Source organism: Somniosus microcephalus, chromosome 2 (assembly GCF_052327205.1).
Source record: "Somniosus microcephalus isolate GS21.2 chromosome 2, FLI_Smic_1.0, whole genome shotgun sequence".
Taxonomy (NCBI): domain Eukaryota; kingdom Metazoa; phylum Chordata; class Chondrichthyes; order Squaliformes; family Somniosidae; genus Somniosus; species Somniosus microcephalus.
Window position 1 is genome coordinate 227,049,811 of NC_140988.1, and position 19,863 is coordinate 227,069,673.

At 43.3% G+C, this 19,863-nt stretch overlaps 1 protein-coding gene across 2 annotated transcripts in view; it reads left to right on the forward strand.

Moving 5' to 3' along the window:
* Positions 1-19,863, forward strand: part of atp10d (ATPase phospholipid transporting 10D) — a 269,873-nt gene that overhangs the window by 167,578 nt on the left and 82,432 nt on the right. For both annotated transcript variants that reach the window (XM_085969712.1, XM_085969722.1), the window contains 3 exons: positions 7,118-7,356; positions 8,448-8,636; positions 10,559-11,192. In XM_085969712.1, coding sequence (XP_085825838.1) covers positions 7,118-7,356; positions 8,448-8,636; positions 10,559-11,192 — 1,062 coding nt within the window. The remainder of the gene's footprint in view (positions 1-7,117; positions 7,357-8,447; positions 8,637-10,558; positions 11,193-19,863) is intronic.

A 19,863-nucleotide genomic window follows, 5' to 3' on the forward strand; every position in this document is an offset into this window, starting at 1 on the left:
GTAGTTAAGGCTCCAGCGCCTGAAAATGTGTCGCAATTGAGGTCATTCCTCGGATTGGTGAATTACTACCATAAGTTTTTGCCGAATTTGTCCACAATTCTGCACCCACTGAACGCCCTGCTACAAACTGGAGTAGCATGGAAATGGAGCGATGAATGTAAGCGGGCCTTTCAGAAGTGTAAAGGCCTGATCACTTCAAGAGAAGTATTGGCTCACTACAACCCATCACTACCGATAAGACTGGCGTGTGATGCGTCTCCCTACGGCGTTGGAGCGGTACTGTCACACAAATCCCTTGATGGTTCAGAGAGGCCGATAGCTTTTGCGTCACGCTCGTTAACTGCAGCCGAGCGTAACTACGCCCAGATTGACAGAGAGGCCCTCAGCCTGGTGCGGGGGGTGAAGAAGTTCAATCACTACCTGCACGGACAGAAATTTACTCTACTAACTGATCATCAACCTCTTGTCTCCATTTTCAACCCTAAGAAGGGCGTCCCGATAATGACAGCACAACGGCTACAGAGGTGGTCCCTTTTCCTAGGGGCACACCAATATGACATCGAGTATAAAGGAACTAAACAGCATGGGAATGCTGATGGATTGTCGCGCCTACCGTTGCCGACGGTGGAAGAAGCACCTGCAGTGGATCCAGTGGAGATATTCCACTTGACCAGAGTCGAATGTCTACCTGTGACGAATGCAAACATAGAAAAGGAAACACGAAATGACCCGACACTCTCCAGGGTCTATGATTTAACGGTGAATGGATGGCCAGCACATGGCGAACCACTGTTGCCAGCATTCTCGCCGAGAAGAGAACAGCTGTCAGTGTGCAGAGGAACCTTGATGTGTGGATCCAGAGTAGTAATTCCACCCAAATTGAAGGATAGAGTGCTCAATGAGCTTCATGAGGGTCATCTGGGAGGGGTAATAATGAAGAACTTAGCCAGAGCGTTTGTGTGGTGGCCGGGAATCGATAGAGAAATCGAAGAGATGACCAAGAGCTGTACAGGATGCCAGAAGGTCCAAAACGCCCCACCACAAGCCCCTCTACATCCATGGGAGTGGCCCTCATCCCCATGGCAAAGGGTACACATTGATTTTGCTGGTCCATTTATGGACTCGATGTTTTTAATTGCGGTGGATGCACATTCAAAGTGGCCAGAGGTAATAAAAATGTCCTCAACCACCACAGAAAAAACTATCACAGTCTTACGAAACATATTCGCCAGAAATGGGCTGCCTGAACAGATTTGCTCCGACAATGGACCACAGTTTGAGTCTGAAGAGTTCCGGAGGTTCTTAAAGAACAATGGTGTTAAGCATTACACATCCGCCCCATATCATCCAGCCACCAATGGATTGGCTGAGAGGTTCGTTGAAACATTCAAGAAGGCTATCAAGGCAATGTGTAATGAAGACATACCCCTACAACACAAGGTGGATAACTTCTTGTTTGCCTACCGGAATGCGACACATGCGGTTACCAACCAAACTCCAGTCATGATGTTCTTCAATCGAAGACTAAGATGCCGCTTGGATTTGGTTAAGCCAAACATCAGAAGAGATGTGGAGAACAGGCAGTTTCAGAATATGAATGAAAGGCCAACCAGGAGTTTCAAGATAGGTCAACCAGTTTTGGCCCGGGACTACCGCACAGAGAAATGGCAGCCAGGAACGATCTGCACACGGCAAGGACCTCTAATGTATACTGTGGACGTTGGAGAGAGCATTGTAAGACGCCATGCTGACCAGATTCTAGAGTCACTGGAAAACGTCAAATCTACACCACGATCCTATACACCTGGTGATAAAACCGAAGTACCAATTGCATGTACCTCAGAATCGGTGATATTGGAAGCAGACGAACCAAACAACGACGTTGATCCCGAATCAACTTTGCCAGAAGAACCTGATACCCCAAAGAGGCGTTATCCGGACAGAATCAGGAAGCCTCCTCAAGGACTGAATTTATAATTGATTAACTTCAGCTAATGTATATAGCAACTGTAATTGTAAATATGTTATTTAATTATTAATCGAATGTTATGTACTGTTTAGCTAAAAGGGGAGGAATTGTACTGTATGTACCTTGATGAAGGAACTATATTCTGCAGCCCCTGTATACTGCAGTACCAGTAGTGACCACCCCTGTATATAAGCCTGTGCAGTAACTTTGTATAGTAGTTCCAGTTTTGTCTCCATTCAGTAAACACCTGTTATAACCAACTTCTGCAGTCCGTGTCTCAATTACACACAGACGTTACATCTTCGGCAGTATCTCCCAAACCCGCGACCTCTACCACCTAGAAGGACAAGGATAGTAGGTGCATGGGAACACCACCACCTCCAAGTTCCCCTCCAAGTCACACACAATTCTGACTTGGAAGTATATTGCCGTTCCTTCATCGTCACTGGGTCAAAATCCTGGAACTCCCTCCCTAACAGCACTGTAGGACTACATTCACTACACGGACTGCAGCGGTTCAAGAAGGTGGCTCACTACCACCTTCTCAAGGGCAATTAGGGATGGGCAATAAATGCTGGCCTTGCCAGCAACACCCACATCCCATGAACTAATAAAAAAAAGTTTTGTAAGATGATCACAAAATTATAATACCTATTCTGATAAACACTGTTGTACTTATTACATTGTAACACCATATATAATTGTGATCTGATGACTGGGTAGTATTTTTCATACATCCACATATGTATTTATTTTCAAAAACTTCTTTCCTATTGGCCCGGAATTTGCGGTCAGCGGCAGAGCAAAGGCGTCCTTCGCTGGCCCCGAATTAAGCTTCCCACAAAGATCTCGCGAGCTCTGTGGCGAGAAGTTCAGCTTTTCCGACGTGCAATTGAAATCAGCGTAAGTTAGTGGGGCACCAGAATGATCCCCGGACTACCAGAATGATAGCCGGACTTCAAGGTTTAAGTTACGAGGAGAGATTCCACAAATTAAGGTTGTATTCCCTGGAATTTAGAAGAGTAAGGGGTGATCTGGTCGAAGTTTTCAAGATATTAAGGGGAACAGATAGGGTAGATAGAGAGAAACTATTTCCGCTGGTTGGGGATTCTAGGACTCGGGGACATAGTCTAAAAATTAGAGCCAGACCTTTCAGGAGTGAAATTAGGAAACACTTCTACACACAAAGGGTGGTAGAAGTTTGAAACTCTCTTCCGCAAACAGCAATTGTTAATTTTAAATCGGAGGTTGATAGCTTTTTGTTAACCAAAGGTATTAAGGGATACAGGCCAAAGACAGGTATATGGAGTTAGGTCGCAGATCAGCCATGATCTCATTGAATGGTGGGACAGGCTCGAGGGGCTGATTGGCCTACTCCTGTTCCTATGAATCCCTAACGCAAGCTGCTGTGATGTGAACAATCTGTCTAAGCAGCCAATCACAAAGCAAAATTCTCACAGACCGAGAACCAGGAAGTTAGTAAGGTCCTTTGATTCTAACTTTTTAAAAATGTTATAGTGAGCAAAACAAAGATTGGAGCCCTCACATGGGGAAAGGTAAACCTGAAATAAAGATGCACAAACTTTTTAAAAATATATAGGCCTAGAAATTCATGGGGCGCCAGCCTCGCCAGGGCGCCGAAAGTACCGCCCCGGAAGGAGTCGCGGCCGCCCGCCGCAAATTCAGTTTCAGCACCCCAGACAGAAGCGCGGCGCTACTCGAGGCGCCCCGCATCCCTCTTGGGGCGCTGCAACTGAAAATCGCAGCGCAACGTGCCGAAGCGCCACACGCTGCAGCACGGCACGCTGCGGTACTGCAGGCCTTCCTCTTCCCCTTCTTAACGGGGAGGGGCCTGCTGCAGCGCGCTCGAAGAGCGCGAGTGCCAGCAAAAGAGCCCGGCACCGAGGAGAAGTGCCGGGCTTTTGGGACACAGCCGGCACTCCACGGCGGGGGGGGGCTCAGGAGGCCGGGGACGGCGGCGCGGAGAGGTGCTGGCAGGCGGCCAGCAAAAAAAATGGCTGCCCCGCACCTCAGCGCCTCTACCGCCACAGGTAGGTCCCCCTGAACCGGTCGCAAATTACAACTGGCGTTAAAGCAGGGGGCGCTACTAAATTTCGTGATCGGGGCAGTAGCGAGGCGCTGCGTACACCGATGACGTCATCGGTAGCGGCGCAGCGCTAACGGCTAGCGCTGCCATTAGCGTCCCGCTAAATTTAGCGGGAGGCGTGGCCAGTGGAGCAAAACCCACTAAGTGCCTTCTTTGGGCGCTAACGGGTGGCGCAGCCCACTGAATTTCTAGGCCATATTTTTTTAAATTTCTTAAAAATTTAAATTTTTATTAAAATGGATAAATTTGATACTCCACAAAATTAAAATTAGTTTTGCACGATCATAACGTTTGTTTAGCAGTCAATCCGCTGTTAAAACCTCAGTTACACCTAATCCAAAAGTGTCTAACTTTTAATGGGGTATTTAACAGCAATATTACCACAGAAGAGCCGAGATTTTCGTCAGTTTCCCTGATTTGACAGATTACACTGATTGCCGGCTGTGGGGGAGGGTGGTTGTGGGGAGGGGGTGGAAGGGATGGCCACAGTGCAGCCAGCATCAGATCAGAGCAGTGAATGACTGACCACAACTTCAGGATTTCTGCGTTCGGATGCAAATGCGCTTCATCCTGAAGTTGCGGTCAGTTTCAAAGGGGTAATAAGAGCGACTGCCGTTATTACTCACCGCAAATTCCGGGCCATTATGTATATATTGTCTCCCTGCACAAATTGGCTCTTGCGTTTGCCTATATTTCAAAACTACTTCATTGGTTGTAAAGCATCCTGAGGACATCATCAAAGGTGCTATATAAGTGCAAGTTCTTTCGTTTTTACCTGCAATGCACTATTTTCTGGCTGAAACAGCACATGACTTGGTGCTTGGCCTTTGGCAGTACTTTTTTTTAAACTGACATCAATGTGAGTCCTCAATTTTTTGGTTTCCTTTCCTCGCTCCCTCCCCATGGAAAGTGTCTGCCATTTGCTTGGTATTAAGCCTCATGCCCTGATTTGGAATGCAGAATATAAGAATTGCAGGCACAGCTTCATATTTTAACACTTAGCGGCATTGTGCAGCTACCCAAAAGGCCTGTTTTAAGCATAAAATCTCCTATATAGAAGTGAGGTGCCATTAGTTTCGTAGACGTTTTACCTTGTTCCTGGCTCTGACATAGCTCCAGGTTAGCAATGCAAAACTTCTATTAAAAAAACTACCTCTTTCTGTAATACTGTTGTGATTCAATATCCTGTGACATGTAATTTTAAAAATTGCTTGAAAAGCACATCCACTCAGATTAAAGCAGATAAAGCAGATCCATCGTAGTGTCCAAGTAGCGGCAAAAATATCTGAAAAAAGAACATAAAATAATGAAAGTGCACAGCAGGTCACTGAGCATAGGTTAATGTCCTGGGTGTTACCTTTAATCAGAACTGGCATTATCAGGATAAAGAGTCCATCTTATGGAACAAGTCAGGACATATCCAGGAGAATAAAGAAGGGAAAATGACAGGAAGAAGTTACCTATCTTTCTCTTTCGGGTACTGATCAACCTGTCGTCTATTTCCAATATTTTTTATTTTTTTGGTCAAATCTGGTTGGTGCACAAACAAAGTAAAAGAAAACATATTAGTGCCAATAGAACTCCCATTTACTTTGAGCTTTTGTACAATTCTACTTAATGGAATGGGATTTGGAATACAAAAACAAATTGTTTAAATTATTTGAAAATATTAATTTTTGGTGCTGCTTCCCCTGTAAAAACTAAAATCTTGTCTTTAATTTCTGTTGCATTATTTTTGTCAGTGAATGCAGCAGGAAAGTGGAGTTGAAGTGGAAGATCAGCCATGGTCTCATTGAATGGTGGAGCAGGCTCGAAAGGCCGAGTGGCCTACTGCTGTTCCTAGTTCTTGTGTTCTCTTCTGTATGGACCATTTAAGACTGTTATTTGAACCTGGGCAGCCTGTGCCATGTTCTCAAATTAAAAAGAAAAAATGCTTCTAAAACAAGAAGCTACTAGTAGAAAATAAATTATTAATTAAACTTTTAAAAGCAAAGGACAAGGTAAAGAAGAGGGGACTACATCATGTCAGCTGTTTAACCTCCTGCACATTTTGCACAGTTGGCCTATAACAGTCCTTTTTAAACGTCATTGGAAAATGGCCTAGAAGGCTAATCTACTCAAGTGGAAGTGAGGCAGACATGTTTTAAGGAAGGGGCATGTCCACTGTCTGGCAATCATCACTATGCATTTGGTCTTTTTACACACAGATTAGGAACCATCTTTGTCTTTTTTACACAGTATTTGTTGAGTTCTGTTGTGGACACAGTATCTGATGGAGACTGTTAAAAAGATAGTTCCCAATCTATCTGTAATCTGACCAGTTATAGCAAGCTCCGTACCAGCCAGCAGACAGGCTCTATGAGCATTCCAGTGTACCTATTGTACACTAGTGTTGCCCAATACATCAGCCACTAGTCACATGTGACTAATTGAGAATCCACATGTGGTTAATTGTACTTCTGGTTGGTAAATAAAGATGAGTAATAGACACCGTCATTGGGCATTTGATCTCCATACTCCTATTGGCACGGCGTATGCATGTGCACTTTAACCTTTTTGTATGTTTGTTGCTAAAATGGTCAGATGAAGAGCAGAGTTTGTGTTTTTTGATCATTTGTGAGTGCTTTATTTCCTTGATTACTGAATGGTGGTAGATATTTGTTCAGTAAATATACACATGGGTAGTATATTTACCTGTATTGTGTGAATGTATGCAAGGCATTTTCTACAAAAATTAGTGCATATGGCTAAAACAATATTGCCCTAGCCACACTTGTGTCCAGTTAGCAATATCTGTTGGACAACACTGTAATTTTGTGCACACGTGGACTGAAGCTGTGCATAGTGCCCCTTTAAGATCTTCAAACAAGGTACGTCGAAAGGAACAGAATTTCTGTTCAGCATTGGATGGTGAAAGGATTCAATTCAATGAGGAAATGCCATCTATGTCATTTGTGTGAAAAGAGAAAGCTGGAACACTTGAACCATTCCAGTATAACACTTCACTTTCATCTTGGTTTTGTCTTTTCCCTGCCCCTCAGCAAAAAGACTGGAGTTGTATCAGGATTTTAACACTGAAGATGTATCGAACATTTCTCTGGGATCCGTTTGTAAATTTGGGCACCGTTCAGACAGCTGCAGATCTTTACCTGTGCTGCGGAGCCATAGCTCATTGAATTGCCTAACTGCTCATTGCTCAACACTGAGGGAGGGAGATGCATGTGAAGATGAACATGAAAATGTTACACACCCATGTCATGTGGCATTCAGCAGCTCAATTGTGAGTATGCCCACTCTGCTGTTTCTTTTGATTATAAAGTCTTCTAATTCATATCTCCATTGTACCGTGTTCTAAGTTTGAATACATAGCAATGCCACAATAAATACACAGTAGACTTCCTCTCACTCACCCTTTCTCACTCTGTCACTCTCGCTCTTGCTTTCTCAGCTTAATATACTTTCTAAAGTTTATAGGACACAAACAAAAGCTTCAACAGGTGTGCGATCAAATCACATGCCACTCCTTTTTTTGGATGAAAAAGTACGAGAAATGTGACAGCTTTAACATTTAACCAGAGATAAAAACCTGATCCTAAGGCTCAGCTTTTTCTTGTTTGCAAATACTCTGGACAATTTTACTTTAGTTATTTATGAAACTTGAAAAGTACATTAGGCTTCTGTATCAGAGAATAGTGCAGCATGGGTTCCAACTTGCTTACTTCCACATGGTGAGTTCCCAGGTTCGGCCGTAAACAGGTTATTCCTGTAAACAGAAAATGGAAAATCCCAGGGAGATTTATTGTAAATGCACGAATAAACTTGGGTTATATCTCCCAGAGACAAGGAGGCAAAGGGATGATTTTACTGAGATCCTTAAAGTATTAAAGAATAGTAAAATAATGGAAGGAAGTATTTCCTATAGTAGGGGAATGCAGAACAACAGAACATACTCTTAAAATTAGAACGTGCTCCATTTAAAATGAACAAAGATAAAAATTCTTCATACAAAGGGTTCTGAGAATGTGGAATGCACTGTCCCAGAAAGCTATAGAGATACTGAATCAATTGAGGTGTTTAACAGTAATGGTATTAAGTAATAGCGTGAAAGAGCAGGAACTTGGAATTAACAAAAAAAGCTGTTGTGACTAACTTAGTCTTTATGGATGAATGTTCCTGTAACTTTTGTTTTAAAAGTTCTTTCCCTCAGAAATGAAAAAAAACTTAAATGCTTATGGAAAGTGAAGCCATTAGAATTATAACAAAACAAGTTAACAACATTCCTCTCTCCCTTCCCGCCCCTCCACTTCTGCCTCCTCTACACTGCAGATTTTAACAGATCCCTCAGCCTAATAATAATGTTATAATTTGCAGGAGAGGGATGTTGCACCAGATTCTCAACTCCTAAGGAAATTAGAACACATCACATCTCGGCCACTGGACTTGTTGGATGAGGCAGATAAAGGGCTCTCCCTGGAATTCACATACATTGTTGACTTTTTCCTTGCCTTAGCCATCTGTAACACTGTCGTGGTGTCATCTCTTAACCAGCAAAGACAGCGGGTAAGGCCAACATTTATTCAATATTTGATTTGTTTAAATAAGGTTTTCTTGGAACTCTGTAATCTGATTTTAAATCGAGTACTGACTGATGGTGTGAAACTCTCCTGTTTGATAACTGTAGGGTTCTATGTGAAATTAGATGGGATAGTTTCAACCCAGTTACAAGTGAGTGTGGGCTCACAGTACAAAACTGCCACTAATATGAACTAAGTGCTAAAATGGTTCATATTGTGCTATAACCCATGCACTACTTTGAGGTAATTATTGTTTTAACAGCAGAACCAGCATAGGAATTTATAATAAATTTTGTGTATAATTATGTGTATAGCTTGTTCCAAAAAATGTGTTTCTGTGCACTGAAGGAGCTGTATTGTTTTAAAGGGCATCCTTCAGCTGAAATGTTAAATGAGGCACTGTCTGCCTGTTCAGTGGATGTTAAAGATCCTATGGCACTATTTGAAAAAGAATAGAATTCTGCTAGTGTCTTGGTCAACTTGCCTCCTTTTACCAATGCCACCAAAAACAGATCAACTGGTCATTCCGCTCATTGCTGTTTGTGGGATCTTGCTGTGCACAATATGGCTGCTGGGTTTCTCCACATAATAGTAACTGCATAATGTAATTCATTTATTGTGAAGCACTTTGGAAAGTTTGAGAGATGTGATAAGTCCTTTAAAATTAAAAATGGTTTGAAAAGGTGTAACTGGATTACTTTTCTCCATGTTAGAATTATATTTCCAGGTTTGAAGTTCCTATATGGATAGATTGTTGAATGCTTTTCAGATTTCTTGACTTTTGTGCAGTGACATAGTTCAGGCTATTTATGAAAAGGGTGCAACAAATACAATGAACTTTAATTAACCTAATTTTTCCATCTTCACCAGTTCTTGATGTAATATTCCATGAGATTACCATTAATTTGCATTAATATTTTCATTTCATATTCCTGTCTTCTAAGACTGATGGACAAAATGAGATGTGATACTTGATCTGCACGTCAAGAAAACTTTGAAATGGGTGTAACAAATTTCAAACCATATTTTTAAAGAAAAATAACTTCACTGTATTTTACCTGTTACAATGTTTGATTTTGGAAGAATTGCAGATGCAAAAATTAGAGATTGTGTAATGTTAAATTTCTTCCCAATTACTGCTTATGACACCTTCTGATTGAGGAGAAACTCTGATGTAAAGCAATAAAGAGTTCTGAGGCTGTTAGACGGTGCACCTATCAAATCCCTCCTTTGAGTCTTCTGCTGTAGAAGTACAATGAACTAAAGCCAGGAGATTTCTGTTTTATATGAATGGTGTTATATGGATGTGTTCAGTGATCACAGAATGCTGCCTCCTAAAATAAGCATGGCAAGTTGAAGAGGGATTTATATTTTGTCAGCTGGGTGTCCATTTCAAGTTCACATGTGCATAAGTTGGAGAAGTTTCATAATGAGTGGAGTGAAATTGGTATAAGTTAGAGAAGATGAGCTAAGGCTGACAATTGAACTGAAGAGAAATATAACTTTAAGTATTATCACTGGCTTTTCTGAATTATTGTTTCTGTTAATAACTTTTTTTAAGAAGGCTTCTTTTGAGCCGTAATTACCTCAAGAGCTCTTGACCCCAAAAGATGTGTTTGATGAAAGCCCACAGCCTGATTTTATTACATACTGGTTTGCCACCTGTGATGTTGGTCATGGACAAAGTGAATGGATTTATAATAACAGATCTGAAGTAATACATTCAGGCAAATTTCATTATTATTGGAAGCAATGAACCCTGACTTATTAAATGTATTCCAACATGATTTTTAAGTTATTTAAAAACAAGTAATCTTTTCCTATTGGAGTGAAGTAACAGTTATTTTTTATTCATGTGAAAATGGTGAAGCTTGTCTGACTAATTTTAATTTATTTTTGTCAATAAAGGTAAGAGTACCTTCAGTCAGCAATACTCCATTGAAGTCCCTGGAAGAGATAAAGCAGATGTTTCAAAGATTCTCGGTGTCTCGTATGAGCCCATCCTCTCTTTCAAGTGGAAAAGATTCATCTGCAGAAAGTCCAAGTACTTTTGCGAACAGACTATTAAATAGAGTGAAGCCGGCTTCACCCTGTGCACTCAAGGAACAAAATGAAGCAGCTGCTGGATCAGCCAAGGGAATCAAAGCCACTGGTGGCCAAAGTCCAGCTGAGGAAAGTGTTCAGAATGTGTCAGAAGAGCATGATGAAGCTGCAGGCAGTTCATCCACAGGTCCGGACACAGTCGCAGAGAAATGCAGTAATTCTAAATTGCGTTATGAAGCTGAGAGCCCAGATGAAGCTGCGCTGGTACATGCGGCTCGGGCCTACAAGTGTATTTTATTATCTAAGACTTCTGATCAAGTCACTGTGGAGCTCAGCAAAGTAGGACAATTACATTTTCAACTCTTGCACATCTTACCATTTGACTCAATTAGAAAGAGGATGTCTGTAGTAGTCCGACATCCACTGACTAATAAAGTAGTTGTTTATACAAAAGGTGCCGATTCAGTCATGATGGATCTTCTGGACACTTCTGCTAAAGGTACGTGGATGGTTACAGTATTTGCATTTGCCTGTCCGTTAACTCTTTGAATTCTGGGTACCTTTTTTCAGTTTCAAAATGCTCACAATATCTGTTGTAAAACCGCAGCAAAATTGATTTTTTTTAAAAAAACAATTCCTCTTTTCTTGTCTCTTGTATACCATAACCCAGCCAAGAAGAATCTAGCAACTAACAAGTCTGAGCCCTGACTCTCAGGATCACATTTCCCAGGTTAGACTGTTAACAATTGGCTGCTCATGACAGGCACACCTCCTGTATTACAAACCAGTCTCAAACCAAGCTTTTAAATTTAATTAAGGCAAACTTCAGAGGATCGTGAAGTGAATTGACCAGAGTAAGCTGTTGATGAGTAAATCTACAGACAAATAGTGAGAAGTAGTCAAAGAAGTATTTAGTACCATACAAAACCAGTACATTTGCGGGGCTCTGTACCACAATGAGGCAAAGGCTCCATTTGTGTAAATAAGTAACTGTGATCAAGAAATGAGGTAGGAGACAGTATCAAGCTAAAAGTAATGGTTTACACAAATGTAAGGAAAGTGGAAATCCATCAGACTGGGAGAGCTATAAAATGCAACAAAGGGATAAAAATAAAGTAATAAGAGGTGCAAAAAGGGAATATAAAAAGAACTTGCAAGTGATATATTAAGAGAAAGAGAATGGTAAAGGGAAATGTGGGCCCATTAAAGACAGATGCAGGCGAGACTATAATGGACAATAAGGAAATAGCAGCCTTGTCAAATGAGTACTTTGTATCCGTTTGCACAGTAGAGGAAGAGAAAAAAATACCAGCTGTACAAAGGAACCTAAAAATAAGTCAAGGGGAGGAAAATAGTGGATTTAATATAAGCTTTTTAAAAAAATAGAAATGGAGAAAATAACGAGACTTAAGTTAGACAAATCTCCAGAACCTGGTGATTTCCACTTCAGAGTATTAAAAGAAATAGGAGAGGAAATTGCAGATGTGTTAATCAAATTTTTCCAAAGCTCTTTATATTCAGGAATTGTAACTTTGGATTGGAAAATTACAGATGTCACTCCATTATTTAAGAAGGGAGGGAGGGAGAAACCAGCAAACTATAGACCTGTCAGTTTAACATCAGTTGAGGGGAAGTTCCTGGAATCTATTATCAGAGAGAGAGTGACTGAGCTGATCAAAGAGAGTCAGCATGGATTTGTGAAAAGTGGGTCATGTATGACTAATCTAGTTCAATATTTTGAGGAGGCCAGTAGCCTAGTGGATAGGGGAGTGTCTACGGATATTGTCTATATGGACTTCCGGAAGCATTGAATCATAGAAGTTTACAGCACAGAAGGAGGCCATTCGGCCCATCGTGCCTGTGCCGGCAAAAAAAGAGCTATCCAGCCTAATCCCACTTTCCAGCTCTTGGTCCGTAGCCGTGTAGGTTACGGCACTTCAAGTGCATATCCAAGTACTTTTTAAATGTGATTAGGGTTTCTGCCTCTACTACCCTTTCAGGCAGTGAGTTCCAGACCCCCCACCCTCTGGCATTTAGTCAGGTTCCGTACAGTAGATTATTAGCAAAAATAAGAGCACATGGAATTGGAGGTAACCTTATGACATGGGTTGATAATTGGTTGGGAGGTAGGAGACAGAGAGTAGGGATAAAGGGTTTGTTTCATAATTGACAGGATTTGACAAGTGGTGTTCCCCAGGCATCTGTACTGGGGCCTCAACTTTTCACCATTTATACCAATTGCTTGGATGAAAGGAATATAGGCCCAGTAATTCCGGTCCCAACGCGTGAGTACGGACGGGGTACTCATGCGTGGGCCCGTTGGAAGTGCCGGATTTCAACATGCGCGGAAAACCGGCATTTCCTCTCCTCTGAACCAAGGGGTTAAGAGGCAGTTCCCTTGTGACATTTGAGGCAGCGCGTACGCGTTGAACTTCGGTTTTTTTGACAGGTTTCTCCGTACGTGAAGGCCTCCACTTTTTACGAATGTAAAAAGGAGACGTAAGGACTTCGTTTTACAAGGTAAGTGGTCTAATAATTAAAGTTAGAATTTTTTTTCCACAGGTTTATTATTTTTAAAGAATTTACAGTAAGGTAAGTGTATTTTTGGACCCGATTTCTTGAAAAAAAAATTTTGGCAGAAATTTGAATAATTGTTTAAAATAGTTTTTTAAAGTTATTAATAGTTAATTTAATTATTGGAATGTTTTTTTAACTTTTATTTAAAGTTTAAGTAGTGTTTTGGGCGCCCAGACTTTTCATGAGTTTGACAGGTCTTATGTCTAACTCATGAATGGACTTTTGTAAACTCCCATTGGTTGCCCATGTGCTCACGTGATCCCAGCCGGCTCATCGCACTAAGTACGCCGCTGGATCACGCATGCACAGCGCGCCGGGAGCTGAACCGGGCCACAGACCGGAAATCCACGCAGGCCCAGTCTTCAAATGTCAGTGCGATATGTAAGTGTAGGTCGGGGGCTTGCACCCGCGGGAAGCCCCCGACCCGAATTTCTGGGCCATAGATTTGTATATCCAAGTTTTCAGATAACGCTAAGTTAGGAGGTACAGTAATTTGTGTAGATGGGAGCAGAAAGTTACAAAAAGACATAGACATACTAAGTGACTGAGTAAAACTGTGGCAGTTGGAGTTCAATGTGCAAAAGTGTGAGATCATCCACTTTGGATCCAAGAAAGACAAATGTAATAATTTCCTAATGGTTAGAGACTAGGAGCTGTGGAGGAACAAAGAGATTTTCGGTGTCCATGTGCAAAGATCATTAAAGCTAGTGCACAGGATCGTGAGCGGGAGAAGCAGGCCACCACACGTGGAGCCGGCAACAGTGAGGAGGAGGCCGCAGTGACGAGGAGGACGGAGCGGCTGAGGGACATCGTGCTTCCACTGCCACTGGATGCCATTGAATTGACTTTCTGAACACGGCACTGTAAGAATAGCTGACGTGTCCCTACGGGGAGTAAGCATTCCATTGTACTTGTACTAGTACTAGTTACATATGGCAAATAAAATTGAATTGAATTGAATTGAACAGGTACAACAAGGCTAATGGAATGTTGGCCTTTATTTTAAGGAGGTTGGAATACAAAAGTGAGGAAATTATGTTTCAGTTGTACAGAGCCTTGGTCAGACCCCCATCCGGAGTACTGCATTCAGTTTTGGGCACCAAACCTCAGGAATGATATATTGCTTTGGCGGGGGTACAGCACAGATTCACCAAAATTATACCATGGCTTAAAGAGTTAATTTATGAAGACAGGTTCCATAAACTTGGTTTGCATTCCCTTGAATTTAGACGGTTGAGGGGTGACCTAATCAAAGTCTTTATTAAAAAGATAAAGGGATTCAGTAGGGTAGATACAGAGAAATTATTTCCTCTGGTTAGGAAATCCAGAATGAGAAGTCATAATATTAAAATTCGAGCTGGGCCATTTGGGAGTCAAATCAGGAAGCACTTTTTCACTCTAATGGTAGTGAAAATCTGGTACACTCTTCCCCAAAATCCATTTGAATTGAGCTCATTGAAATGTTAAAGATTATGATGAAGGAAACAGGCTAATTGTTCACTGTGGTGAAAGGTTGAAACACTAGGCGGCGCAGGTTAAAAATGACAAAGTTAAGAGTAAGAACGAAAATCAAGTGGAACTTTTTCAACCAATGTGTAATAGAGTTGTAGCATAAGCAAGGGAAAGCCATTGTAGCAAGAACAATAAGCGGGTTAAAAAGATAATTGGATTTGGAGAGAGAAGGATTGAGAGATATGGTGAAAGGACAGGCAAGTGGAATTGATATATGAAAGAGGGATTGCTTATTTGAGTCCAGTGTTCCTATTCTTAAAAATTCTTATGATTATGACTTGATACAAAGATCTTAATCTCTGTTCTGCAGAGTTGGCTTACCACTATAGTTAATCGTCCATTTTAATTACCCAAGTTTGATTTTCAGATACACTATCTAAACTTCTAGACCACTCCACCCGTGGAAGTACGGTAGAGAAGGCCAAAGCCCACCATTGATCCCCAAAGACATTGACCCCCCAACCCATATCACAGGGATTGAGCTGTTAGCATAGTCGGGGCAACCCATGGACTGTTGGAGCTTGCCCTCATCCACCCTTGAAAGGCAGAGTGAGTCATAACCACTCTGCTATAGGTTCCCACCTAGAGGCCAGGCCCTTCACAGGCTGAAGAAACAGAAGTGATATAAATTTTCTGCTGCAAAGAAAGCCATTTGCAGGCTAAGCAAAGGTAATTAATCCCCTCTGAGATTGATTGTCCTTGTCATTGGAGGTGATGGGCACCTTTCCGAAGGCCTCAATTAAACTTTTAGGTCTCAGCTGGAGAGAGTTCCATTCAGACCTTATAAGGGCAGAGGGGTAGAATTCCTAGGGTAGTCCAGAAACTCCCCAGACACAACCTCTTGATGTAGGAGAAGTAGCTGGAAGATCCAAACACCCGACTCCCCCCCCCCCGCTCCATCCACTCCCCGACACCCGCCCCCCCCCCCCCCCCGCCCCGCCCGCCCTGCCCCCCCGCCCCCCCGCCCCGCCCCCCCCCCCGCGCCCGCCCCCCCGCCCCGCCCCCCCCCCCCCGCGCCCCCCCCCCCCCCCCCAGCCCCGAGCGGAAAATGGAAGGACCTAAGAAGCGGCGTGGAACCAAGATCTAGAGAGCTGCCAGGTTTCTGCCTTCACCACACAAATAGATTTTTTGGCTTACTCTTTTTGTAGGTGAAATGTATTTTCAATTTCACATTAATTATAATAATCTTTTTGTATGTGCTGCTAGATGCTCCCAATATATTCAGTAATTACTGACATGAAGTGAAAATTATTTCTCTTTGAAACTGTCTGTAGCTGAGGTTCTCGGCCTCGCCAACATCAGTGAAAGAAATCTTGAAAGCTGATCATATTTCAAATGGTGTGTGATGTAAGAAAAGGAGACTGACCATCAAGTAACTTTAAAGTAAGCTTTAAGTAACTTATAAACACACTATATACAAGAGAGGTCTTTACCATGCCTCTGGGAGAAGCCTCTTACAATACTGAACAGACCAGTATTTATACCAGTCCAACAGGAAGTGACATTTACAGGAAGTGAGGTATGTACACAGTTCATAGTTCATAGTTCATAGTTCACAGGAAGTGATGACATAACTTCCCGGAAGTTAGCATTTTTATCACATTCTTCCCTCCTGCTGGATTAGGAGGCTGTGGTCTACCTTTTGGTCCGCAGCCGCCGAACAAGGAAGAGTCGTACCCGTTTGGATTCCCGTCGTAGAGGGTCGCTGGTCCGCTTACATGCGGTTGGCCATTGGTCAGAGTCTGTGTGGCCTGGATTGCCCTGTGAAGGGTCGGGGAGATCATGGCTTCGAGTGCGAGCCCCAATAGGTTCAAAGTCGGACTGCCTCTGTTCAGAGGGAGGTGCAGAGCTGGTCTGTGGCGGATCAGTACTTTCATGCACGGTACTGGGAGGGTCGCAACCTTGAGCACGGGGTTCTGCCGGCACCAAGCTAGTTGGTGTCCGATCAGGATCCTGGAGAGGGGTACCCGATAGGTCCCAAGAGTTTCCTGGTGAAATGCCATCACCCGATGTCCCACTAGGTCCTGGTGGGCAGGGAGCCAGATCCCGTAATGATACGGTAGATTCTCGGCCGTCGGAATATCGTATGTTTGCATAGGTGGGGTTGGCATCGGTTAGTTCGACCTCGTCTACAAGAGGGTCATTTTTAGACGTCCGAACGTATCTTCGGAGTAATACAGGTCCAGGAGTAGTTAGCCATGACGGGAGTGATGTTCCATGAGATGAGCGACGCTGGAATCCAAAGAACCGCTCATGAGGTGTAGTATTTGTGGCTGTAGAAAGCAGGGACCGTATAGAGTGCAATGCATCCGGAAGCACTGTTTCCCATTGCTGGTCTGGTAGGCCCCGAGATCTTAAAGCGAGACGTACGGAATTCCAGATGATACCGTTATACCTCTCTACCTGCCCATTTCCGATGGGATGGTATGGTGTTGTTTTGCTTGCAGCAATTCCCCGTTCTGAGAGGTAGTCCTTGAGTTCCCTTGACATAAAGGATGGACCCCGGTCTGAGTGAATATAAGCCGGCATGCCACAGAGAGAAAATACCTGCTCAAGGCAGCAGATTACTGTGGACGCCAGCATATTGGAGCAGGGGAAGGCAAACGGAAAACGTGAATATTCGTCGATCATGGTGAGCAAATATGTGTTCCGAGTTGAAGAGGGCACTGGGCCCTTAAAATCGATGCTAAGTCGTTGCATCGGTTGGGTTGCATGTATGAGTATACCATCTGAGGGGCGGAAGAACTGAGGTTTTAATTCCGCACAAAGCCGGCATTCTGAGCATATTTTCTTTACATCTCCAGTGGAAAAAGGGAGATTCCGTGATCGTACGAAATGTAGCATGCGCGTAACGCCAGGATGACACAAACCATTGTGGACATCCATGAGAGTGGAGGATGACATAGTGGAGCAGAATGCCCGTGTGAGGGTGTCCGGGGCCACATTCTCCTTGCCAGGCCGATAGAGAATGGTATAACCAAAAGAGGCCAGTTCCATCCTCCAAAGTTGTATTTTATTATTCTTAATTTTGGTTCGTTTTCGATTATCGAGCATGAAGGCGACTGATCGTTGGTCCGTGATCAATGTAAAGTGCTGGCGAGCTAGAAAATGGTTCCACTTCCGTACTGCCTCTATGATGGCTGTGGCTTCTTTCTCAACCGGAGGATAATGTAGCTCGGCACCTTGTAAGGTCCTGGACATAAATGCTACAGGACGACCTTCCTGATTCAGAGTAGCCGAGACCGCCACCTCCGAGGCATCACATTCAACCACGAAAGGGAGATTCTCATCGATGGAGTGAAGAGCCGCTTTCTCCAACTGTTTTTTGAGAAGGTTAAAGGCTGCAACAGCCGCTGTTCCCAGTGGAAATGATCTAGCATGCAGCAAGGGTTGGATTTTGTCCGAAAAATGAGGAATCCATTTAGCGTAGTATGCAAACAGACCGAGAGCCCGACGTAAAGAAGCCGGATTCTTAGGTGACGGGAGCTCTTGGAGCGGGCGAAGTCTTTCTGGGTCTGGCTTAATGATACTATTGCCTACGCAGTAGCCAAGGATGTTGATGGTCGGTTGCGACTCAACAGATTTGGATTCATTCAGGGTCAAATTACGGCGATGGAGGGCATCCCGAAATTTTTGGAGGTTGGAGTCGTGTTCCTGTTGATCGTGACCTGCAATGGTAATGTTATCAAGATAGGGAAAAGTGTCCCTTAGGTTTTCCTGCTTAACCAGGCCATCCATTGCCCGTTGAAAGACAGCCACTCCATTAGTAACCCCGAATGGGAGGCGACGAAATTGGTACAGCCGTCCATTAGCCTCAAAGGCTGTGTACTGCTTTTCTGAGACCTTCAAGGGTAACTGATGATAGGCACTTTTTAAATCGTAAGTTGAGAACACTTTGTATTCGGCCAGTTTATTAACCATATCATCAATGCGTGGCAATGGGTAGGCGTCCAAGTCGGTATATTGATTGATGGTTTGCGAATAATCGATGCATAGTCGCTGTTTGTGAGGTTTTAGAGGGTTCTTGACAATGACGACTTGAGCCCGCCAGGGCGACGAACATGGTTCAATGATATCCTCTGCTAGAAGTCGAGAGATTTCAGCCGCAATAAAAGATTGGTCTCCCTGATTAAAGCGCCGCGATTTCGTTATTATCGGTTGGCATTGAGGCGGAATACTGGCAAATAATGAGGGTTCATCAAGTGAAGCTGCTGATAATGCACAAAATGGTAATTTAGATGGTATATTAGAAATAGTAAGTCCGGGTTTGGATCCACCAAACTCAATGGTGAGTTTCTTATGCTGTTTTTGGAAGTCCAGCCCTAAGAGGAGATCACTACATAAGTCTTTGAGCACTGAAAGTCGGGTGGAGGGATACATACGACCATGAAGTGTCATATCAACAACACAAAAGCCGGAGATTCTGGTATTAAGTGATGACTGGGCCATCGCAATTGCCTGGTCCGATGGGAAGACATGTAGTTTCAATTTCGCAACAATCTGTTCCTTAATGAAACTATCAGTACTTCCTGAGTCAATTAAGGCATCTAAGGTATGCCCTTTAATTGAAATTTTTGTGGCTGCCTGAGACAGGTTCTGTGGGCAAGCAGCTGTAATTGGTGTCGTTGCACAGAGAGTGGCTAAAACTCTCGGTGTGCTTCTTCGGGAGAGAGCTCGAGAGGAAGCTTGATAGGTCCTAGCTGGAGCATCTTGATAGGCCCTAATTGGGGCAGCTCGGTAGGCCTTAGCTGGATTGGCCCTCGTAGAGGCCCTTGATAGGCAAACTTTAGCAAAGTGTCCTTTTTTCCCGCAATAACTGCAGATTGCATTGCGAGCAGGGCAGGTTTTCCTAGGGTGAAAAGCATCTCCACAAAAGAAGCATTCCTTCCTAGATTGCCAAGAGGCTGCTAAAGTGGGGTCGTCCTCCTCTTCTTCATCAGAATTATCAGAATTAGATTCCCCCATGATAGGGTTCACCTGAGACCGCTTGAATTGTCTGGTTGCAGCTACAGCAGCAGATCGAGATCTGGGCAGCTGATAGAGGTCTGCATTTCTCTTTGCCAAATCCAGTGAACAAGCTA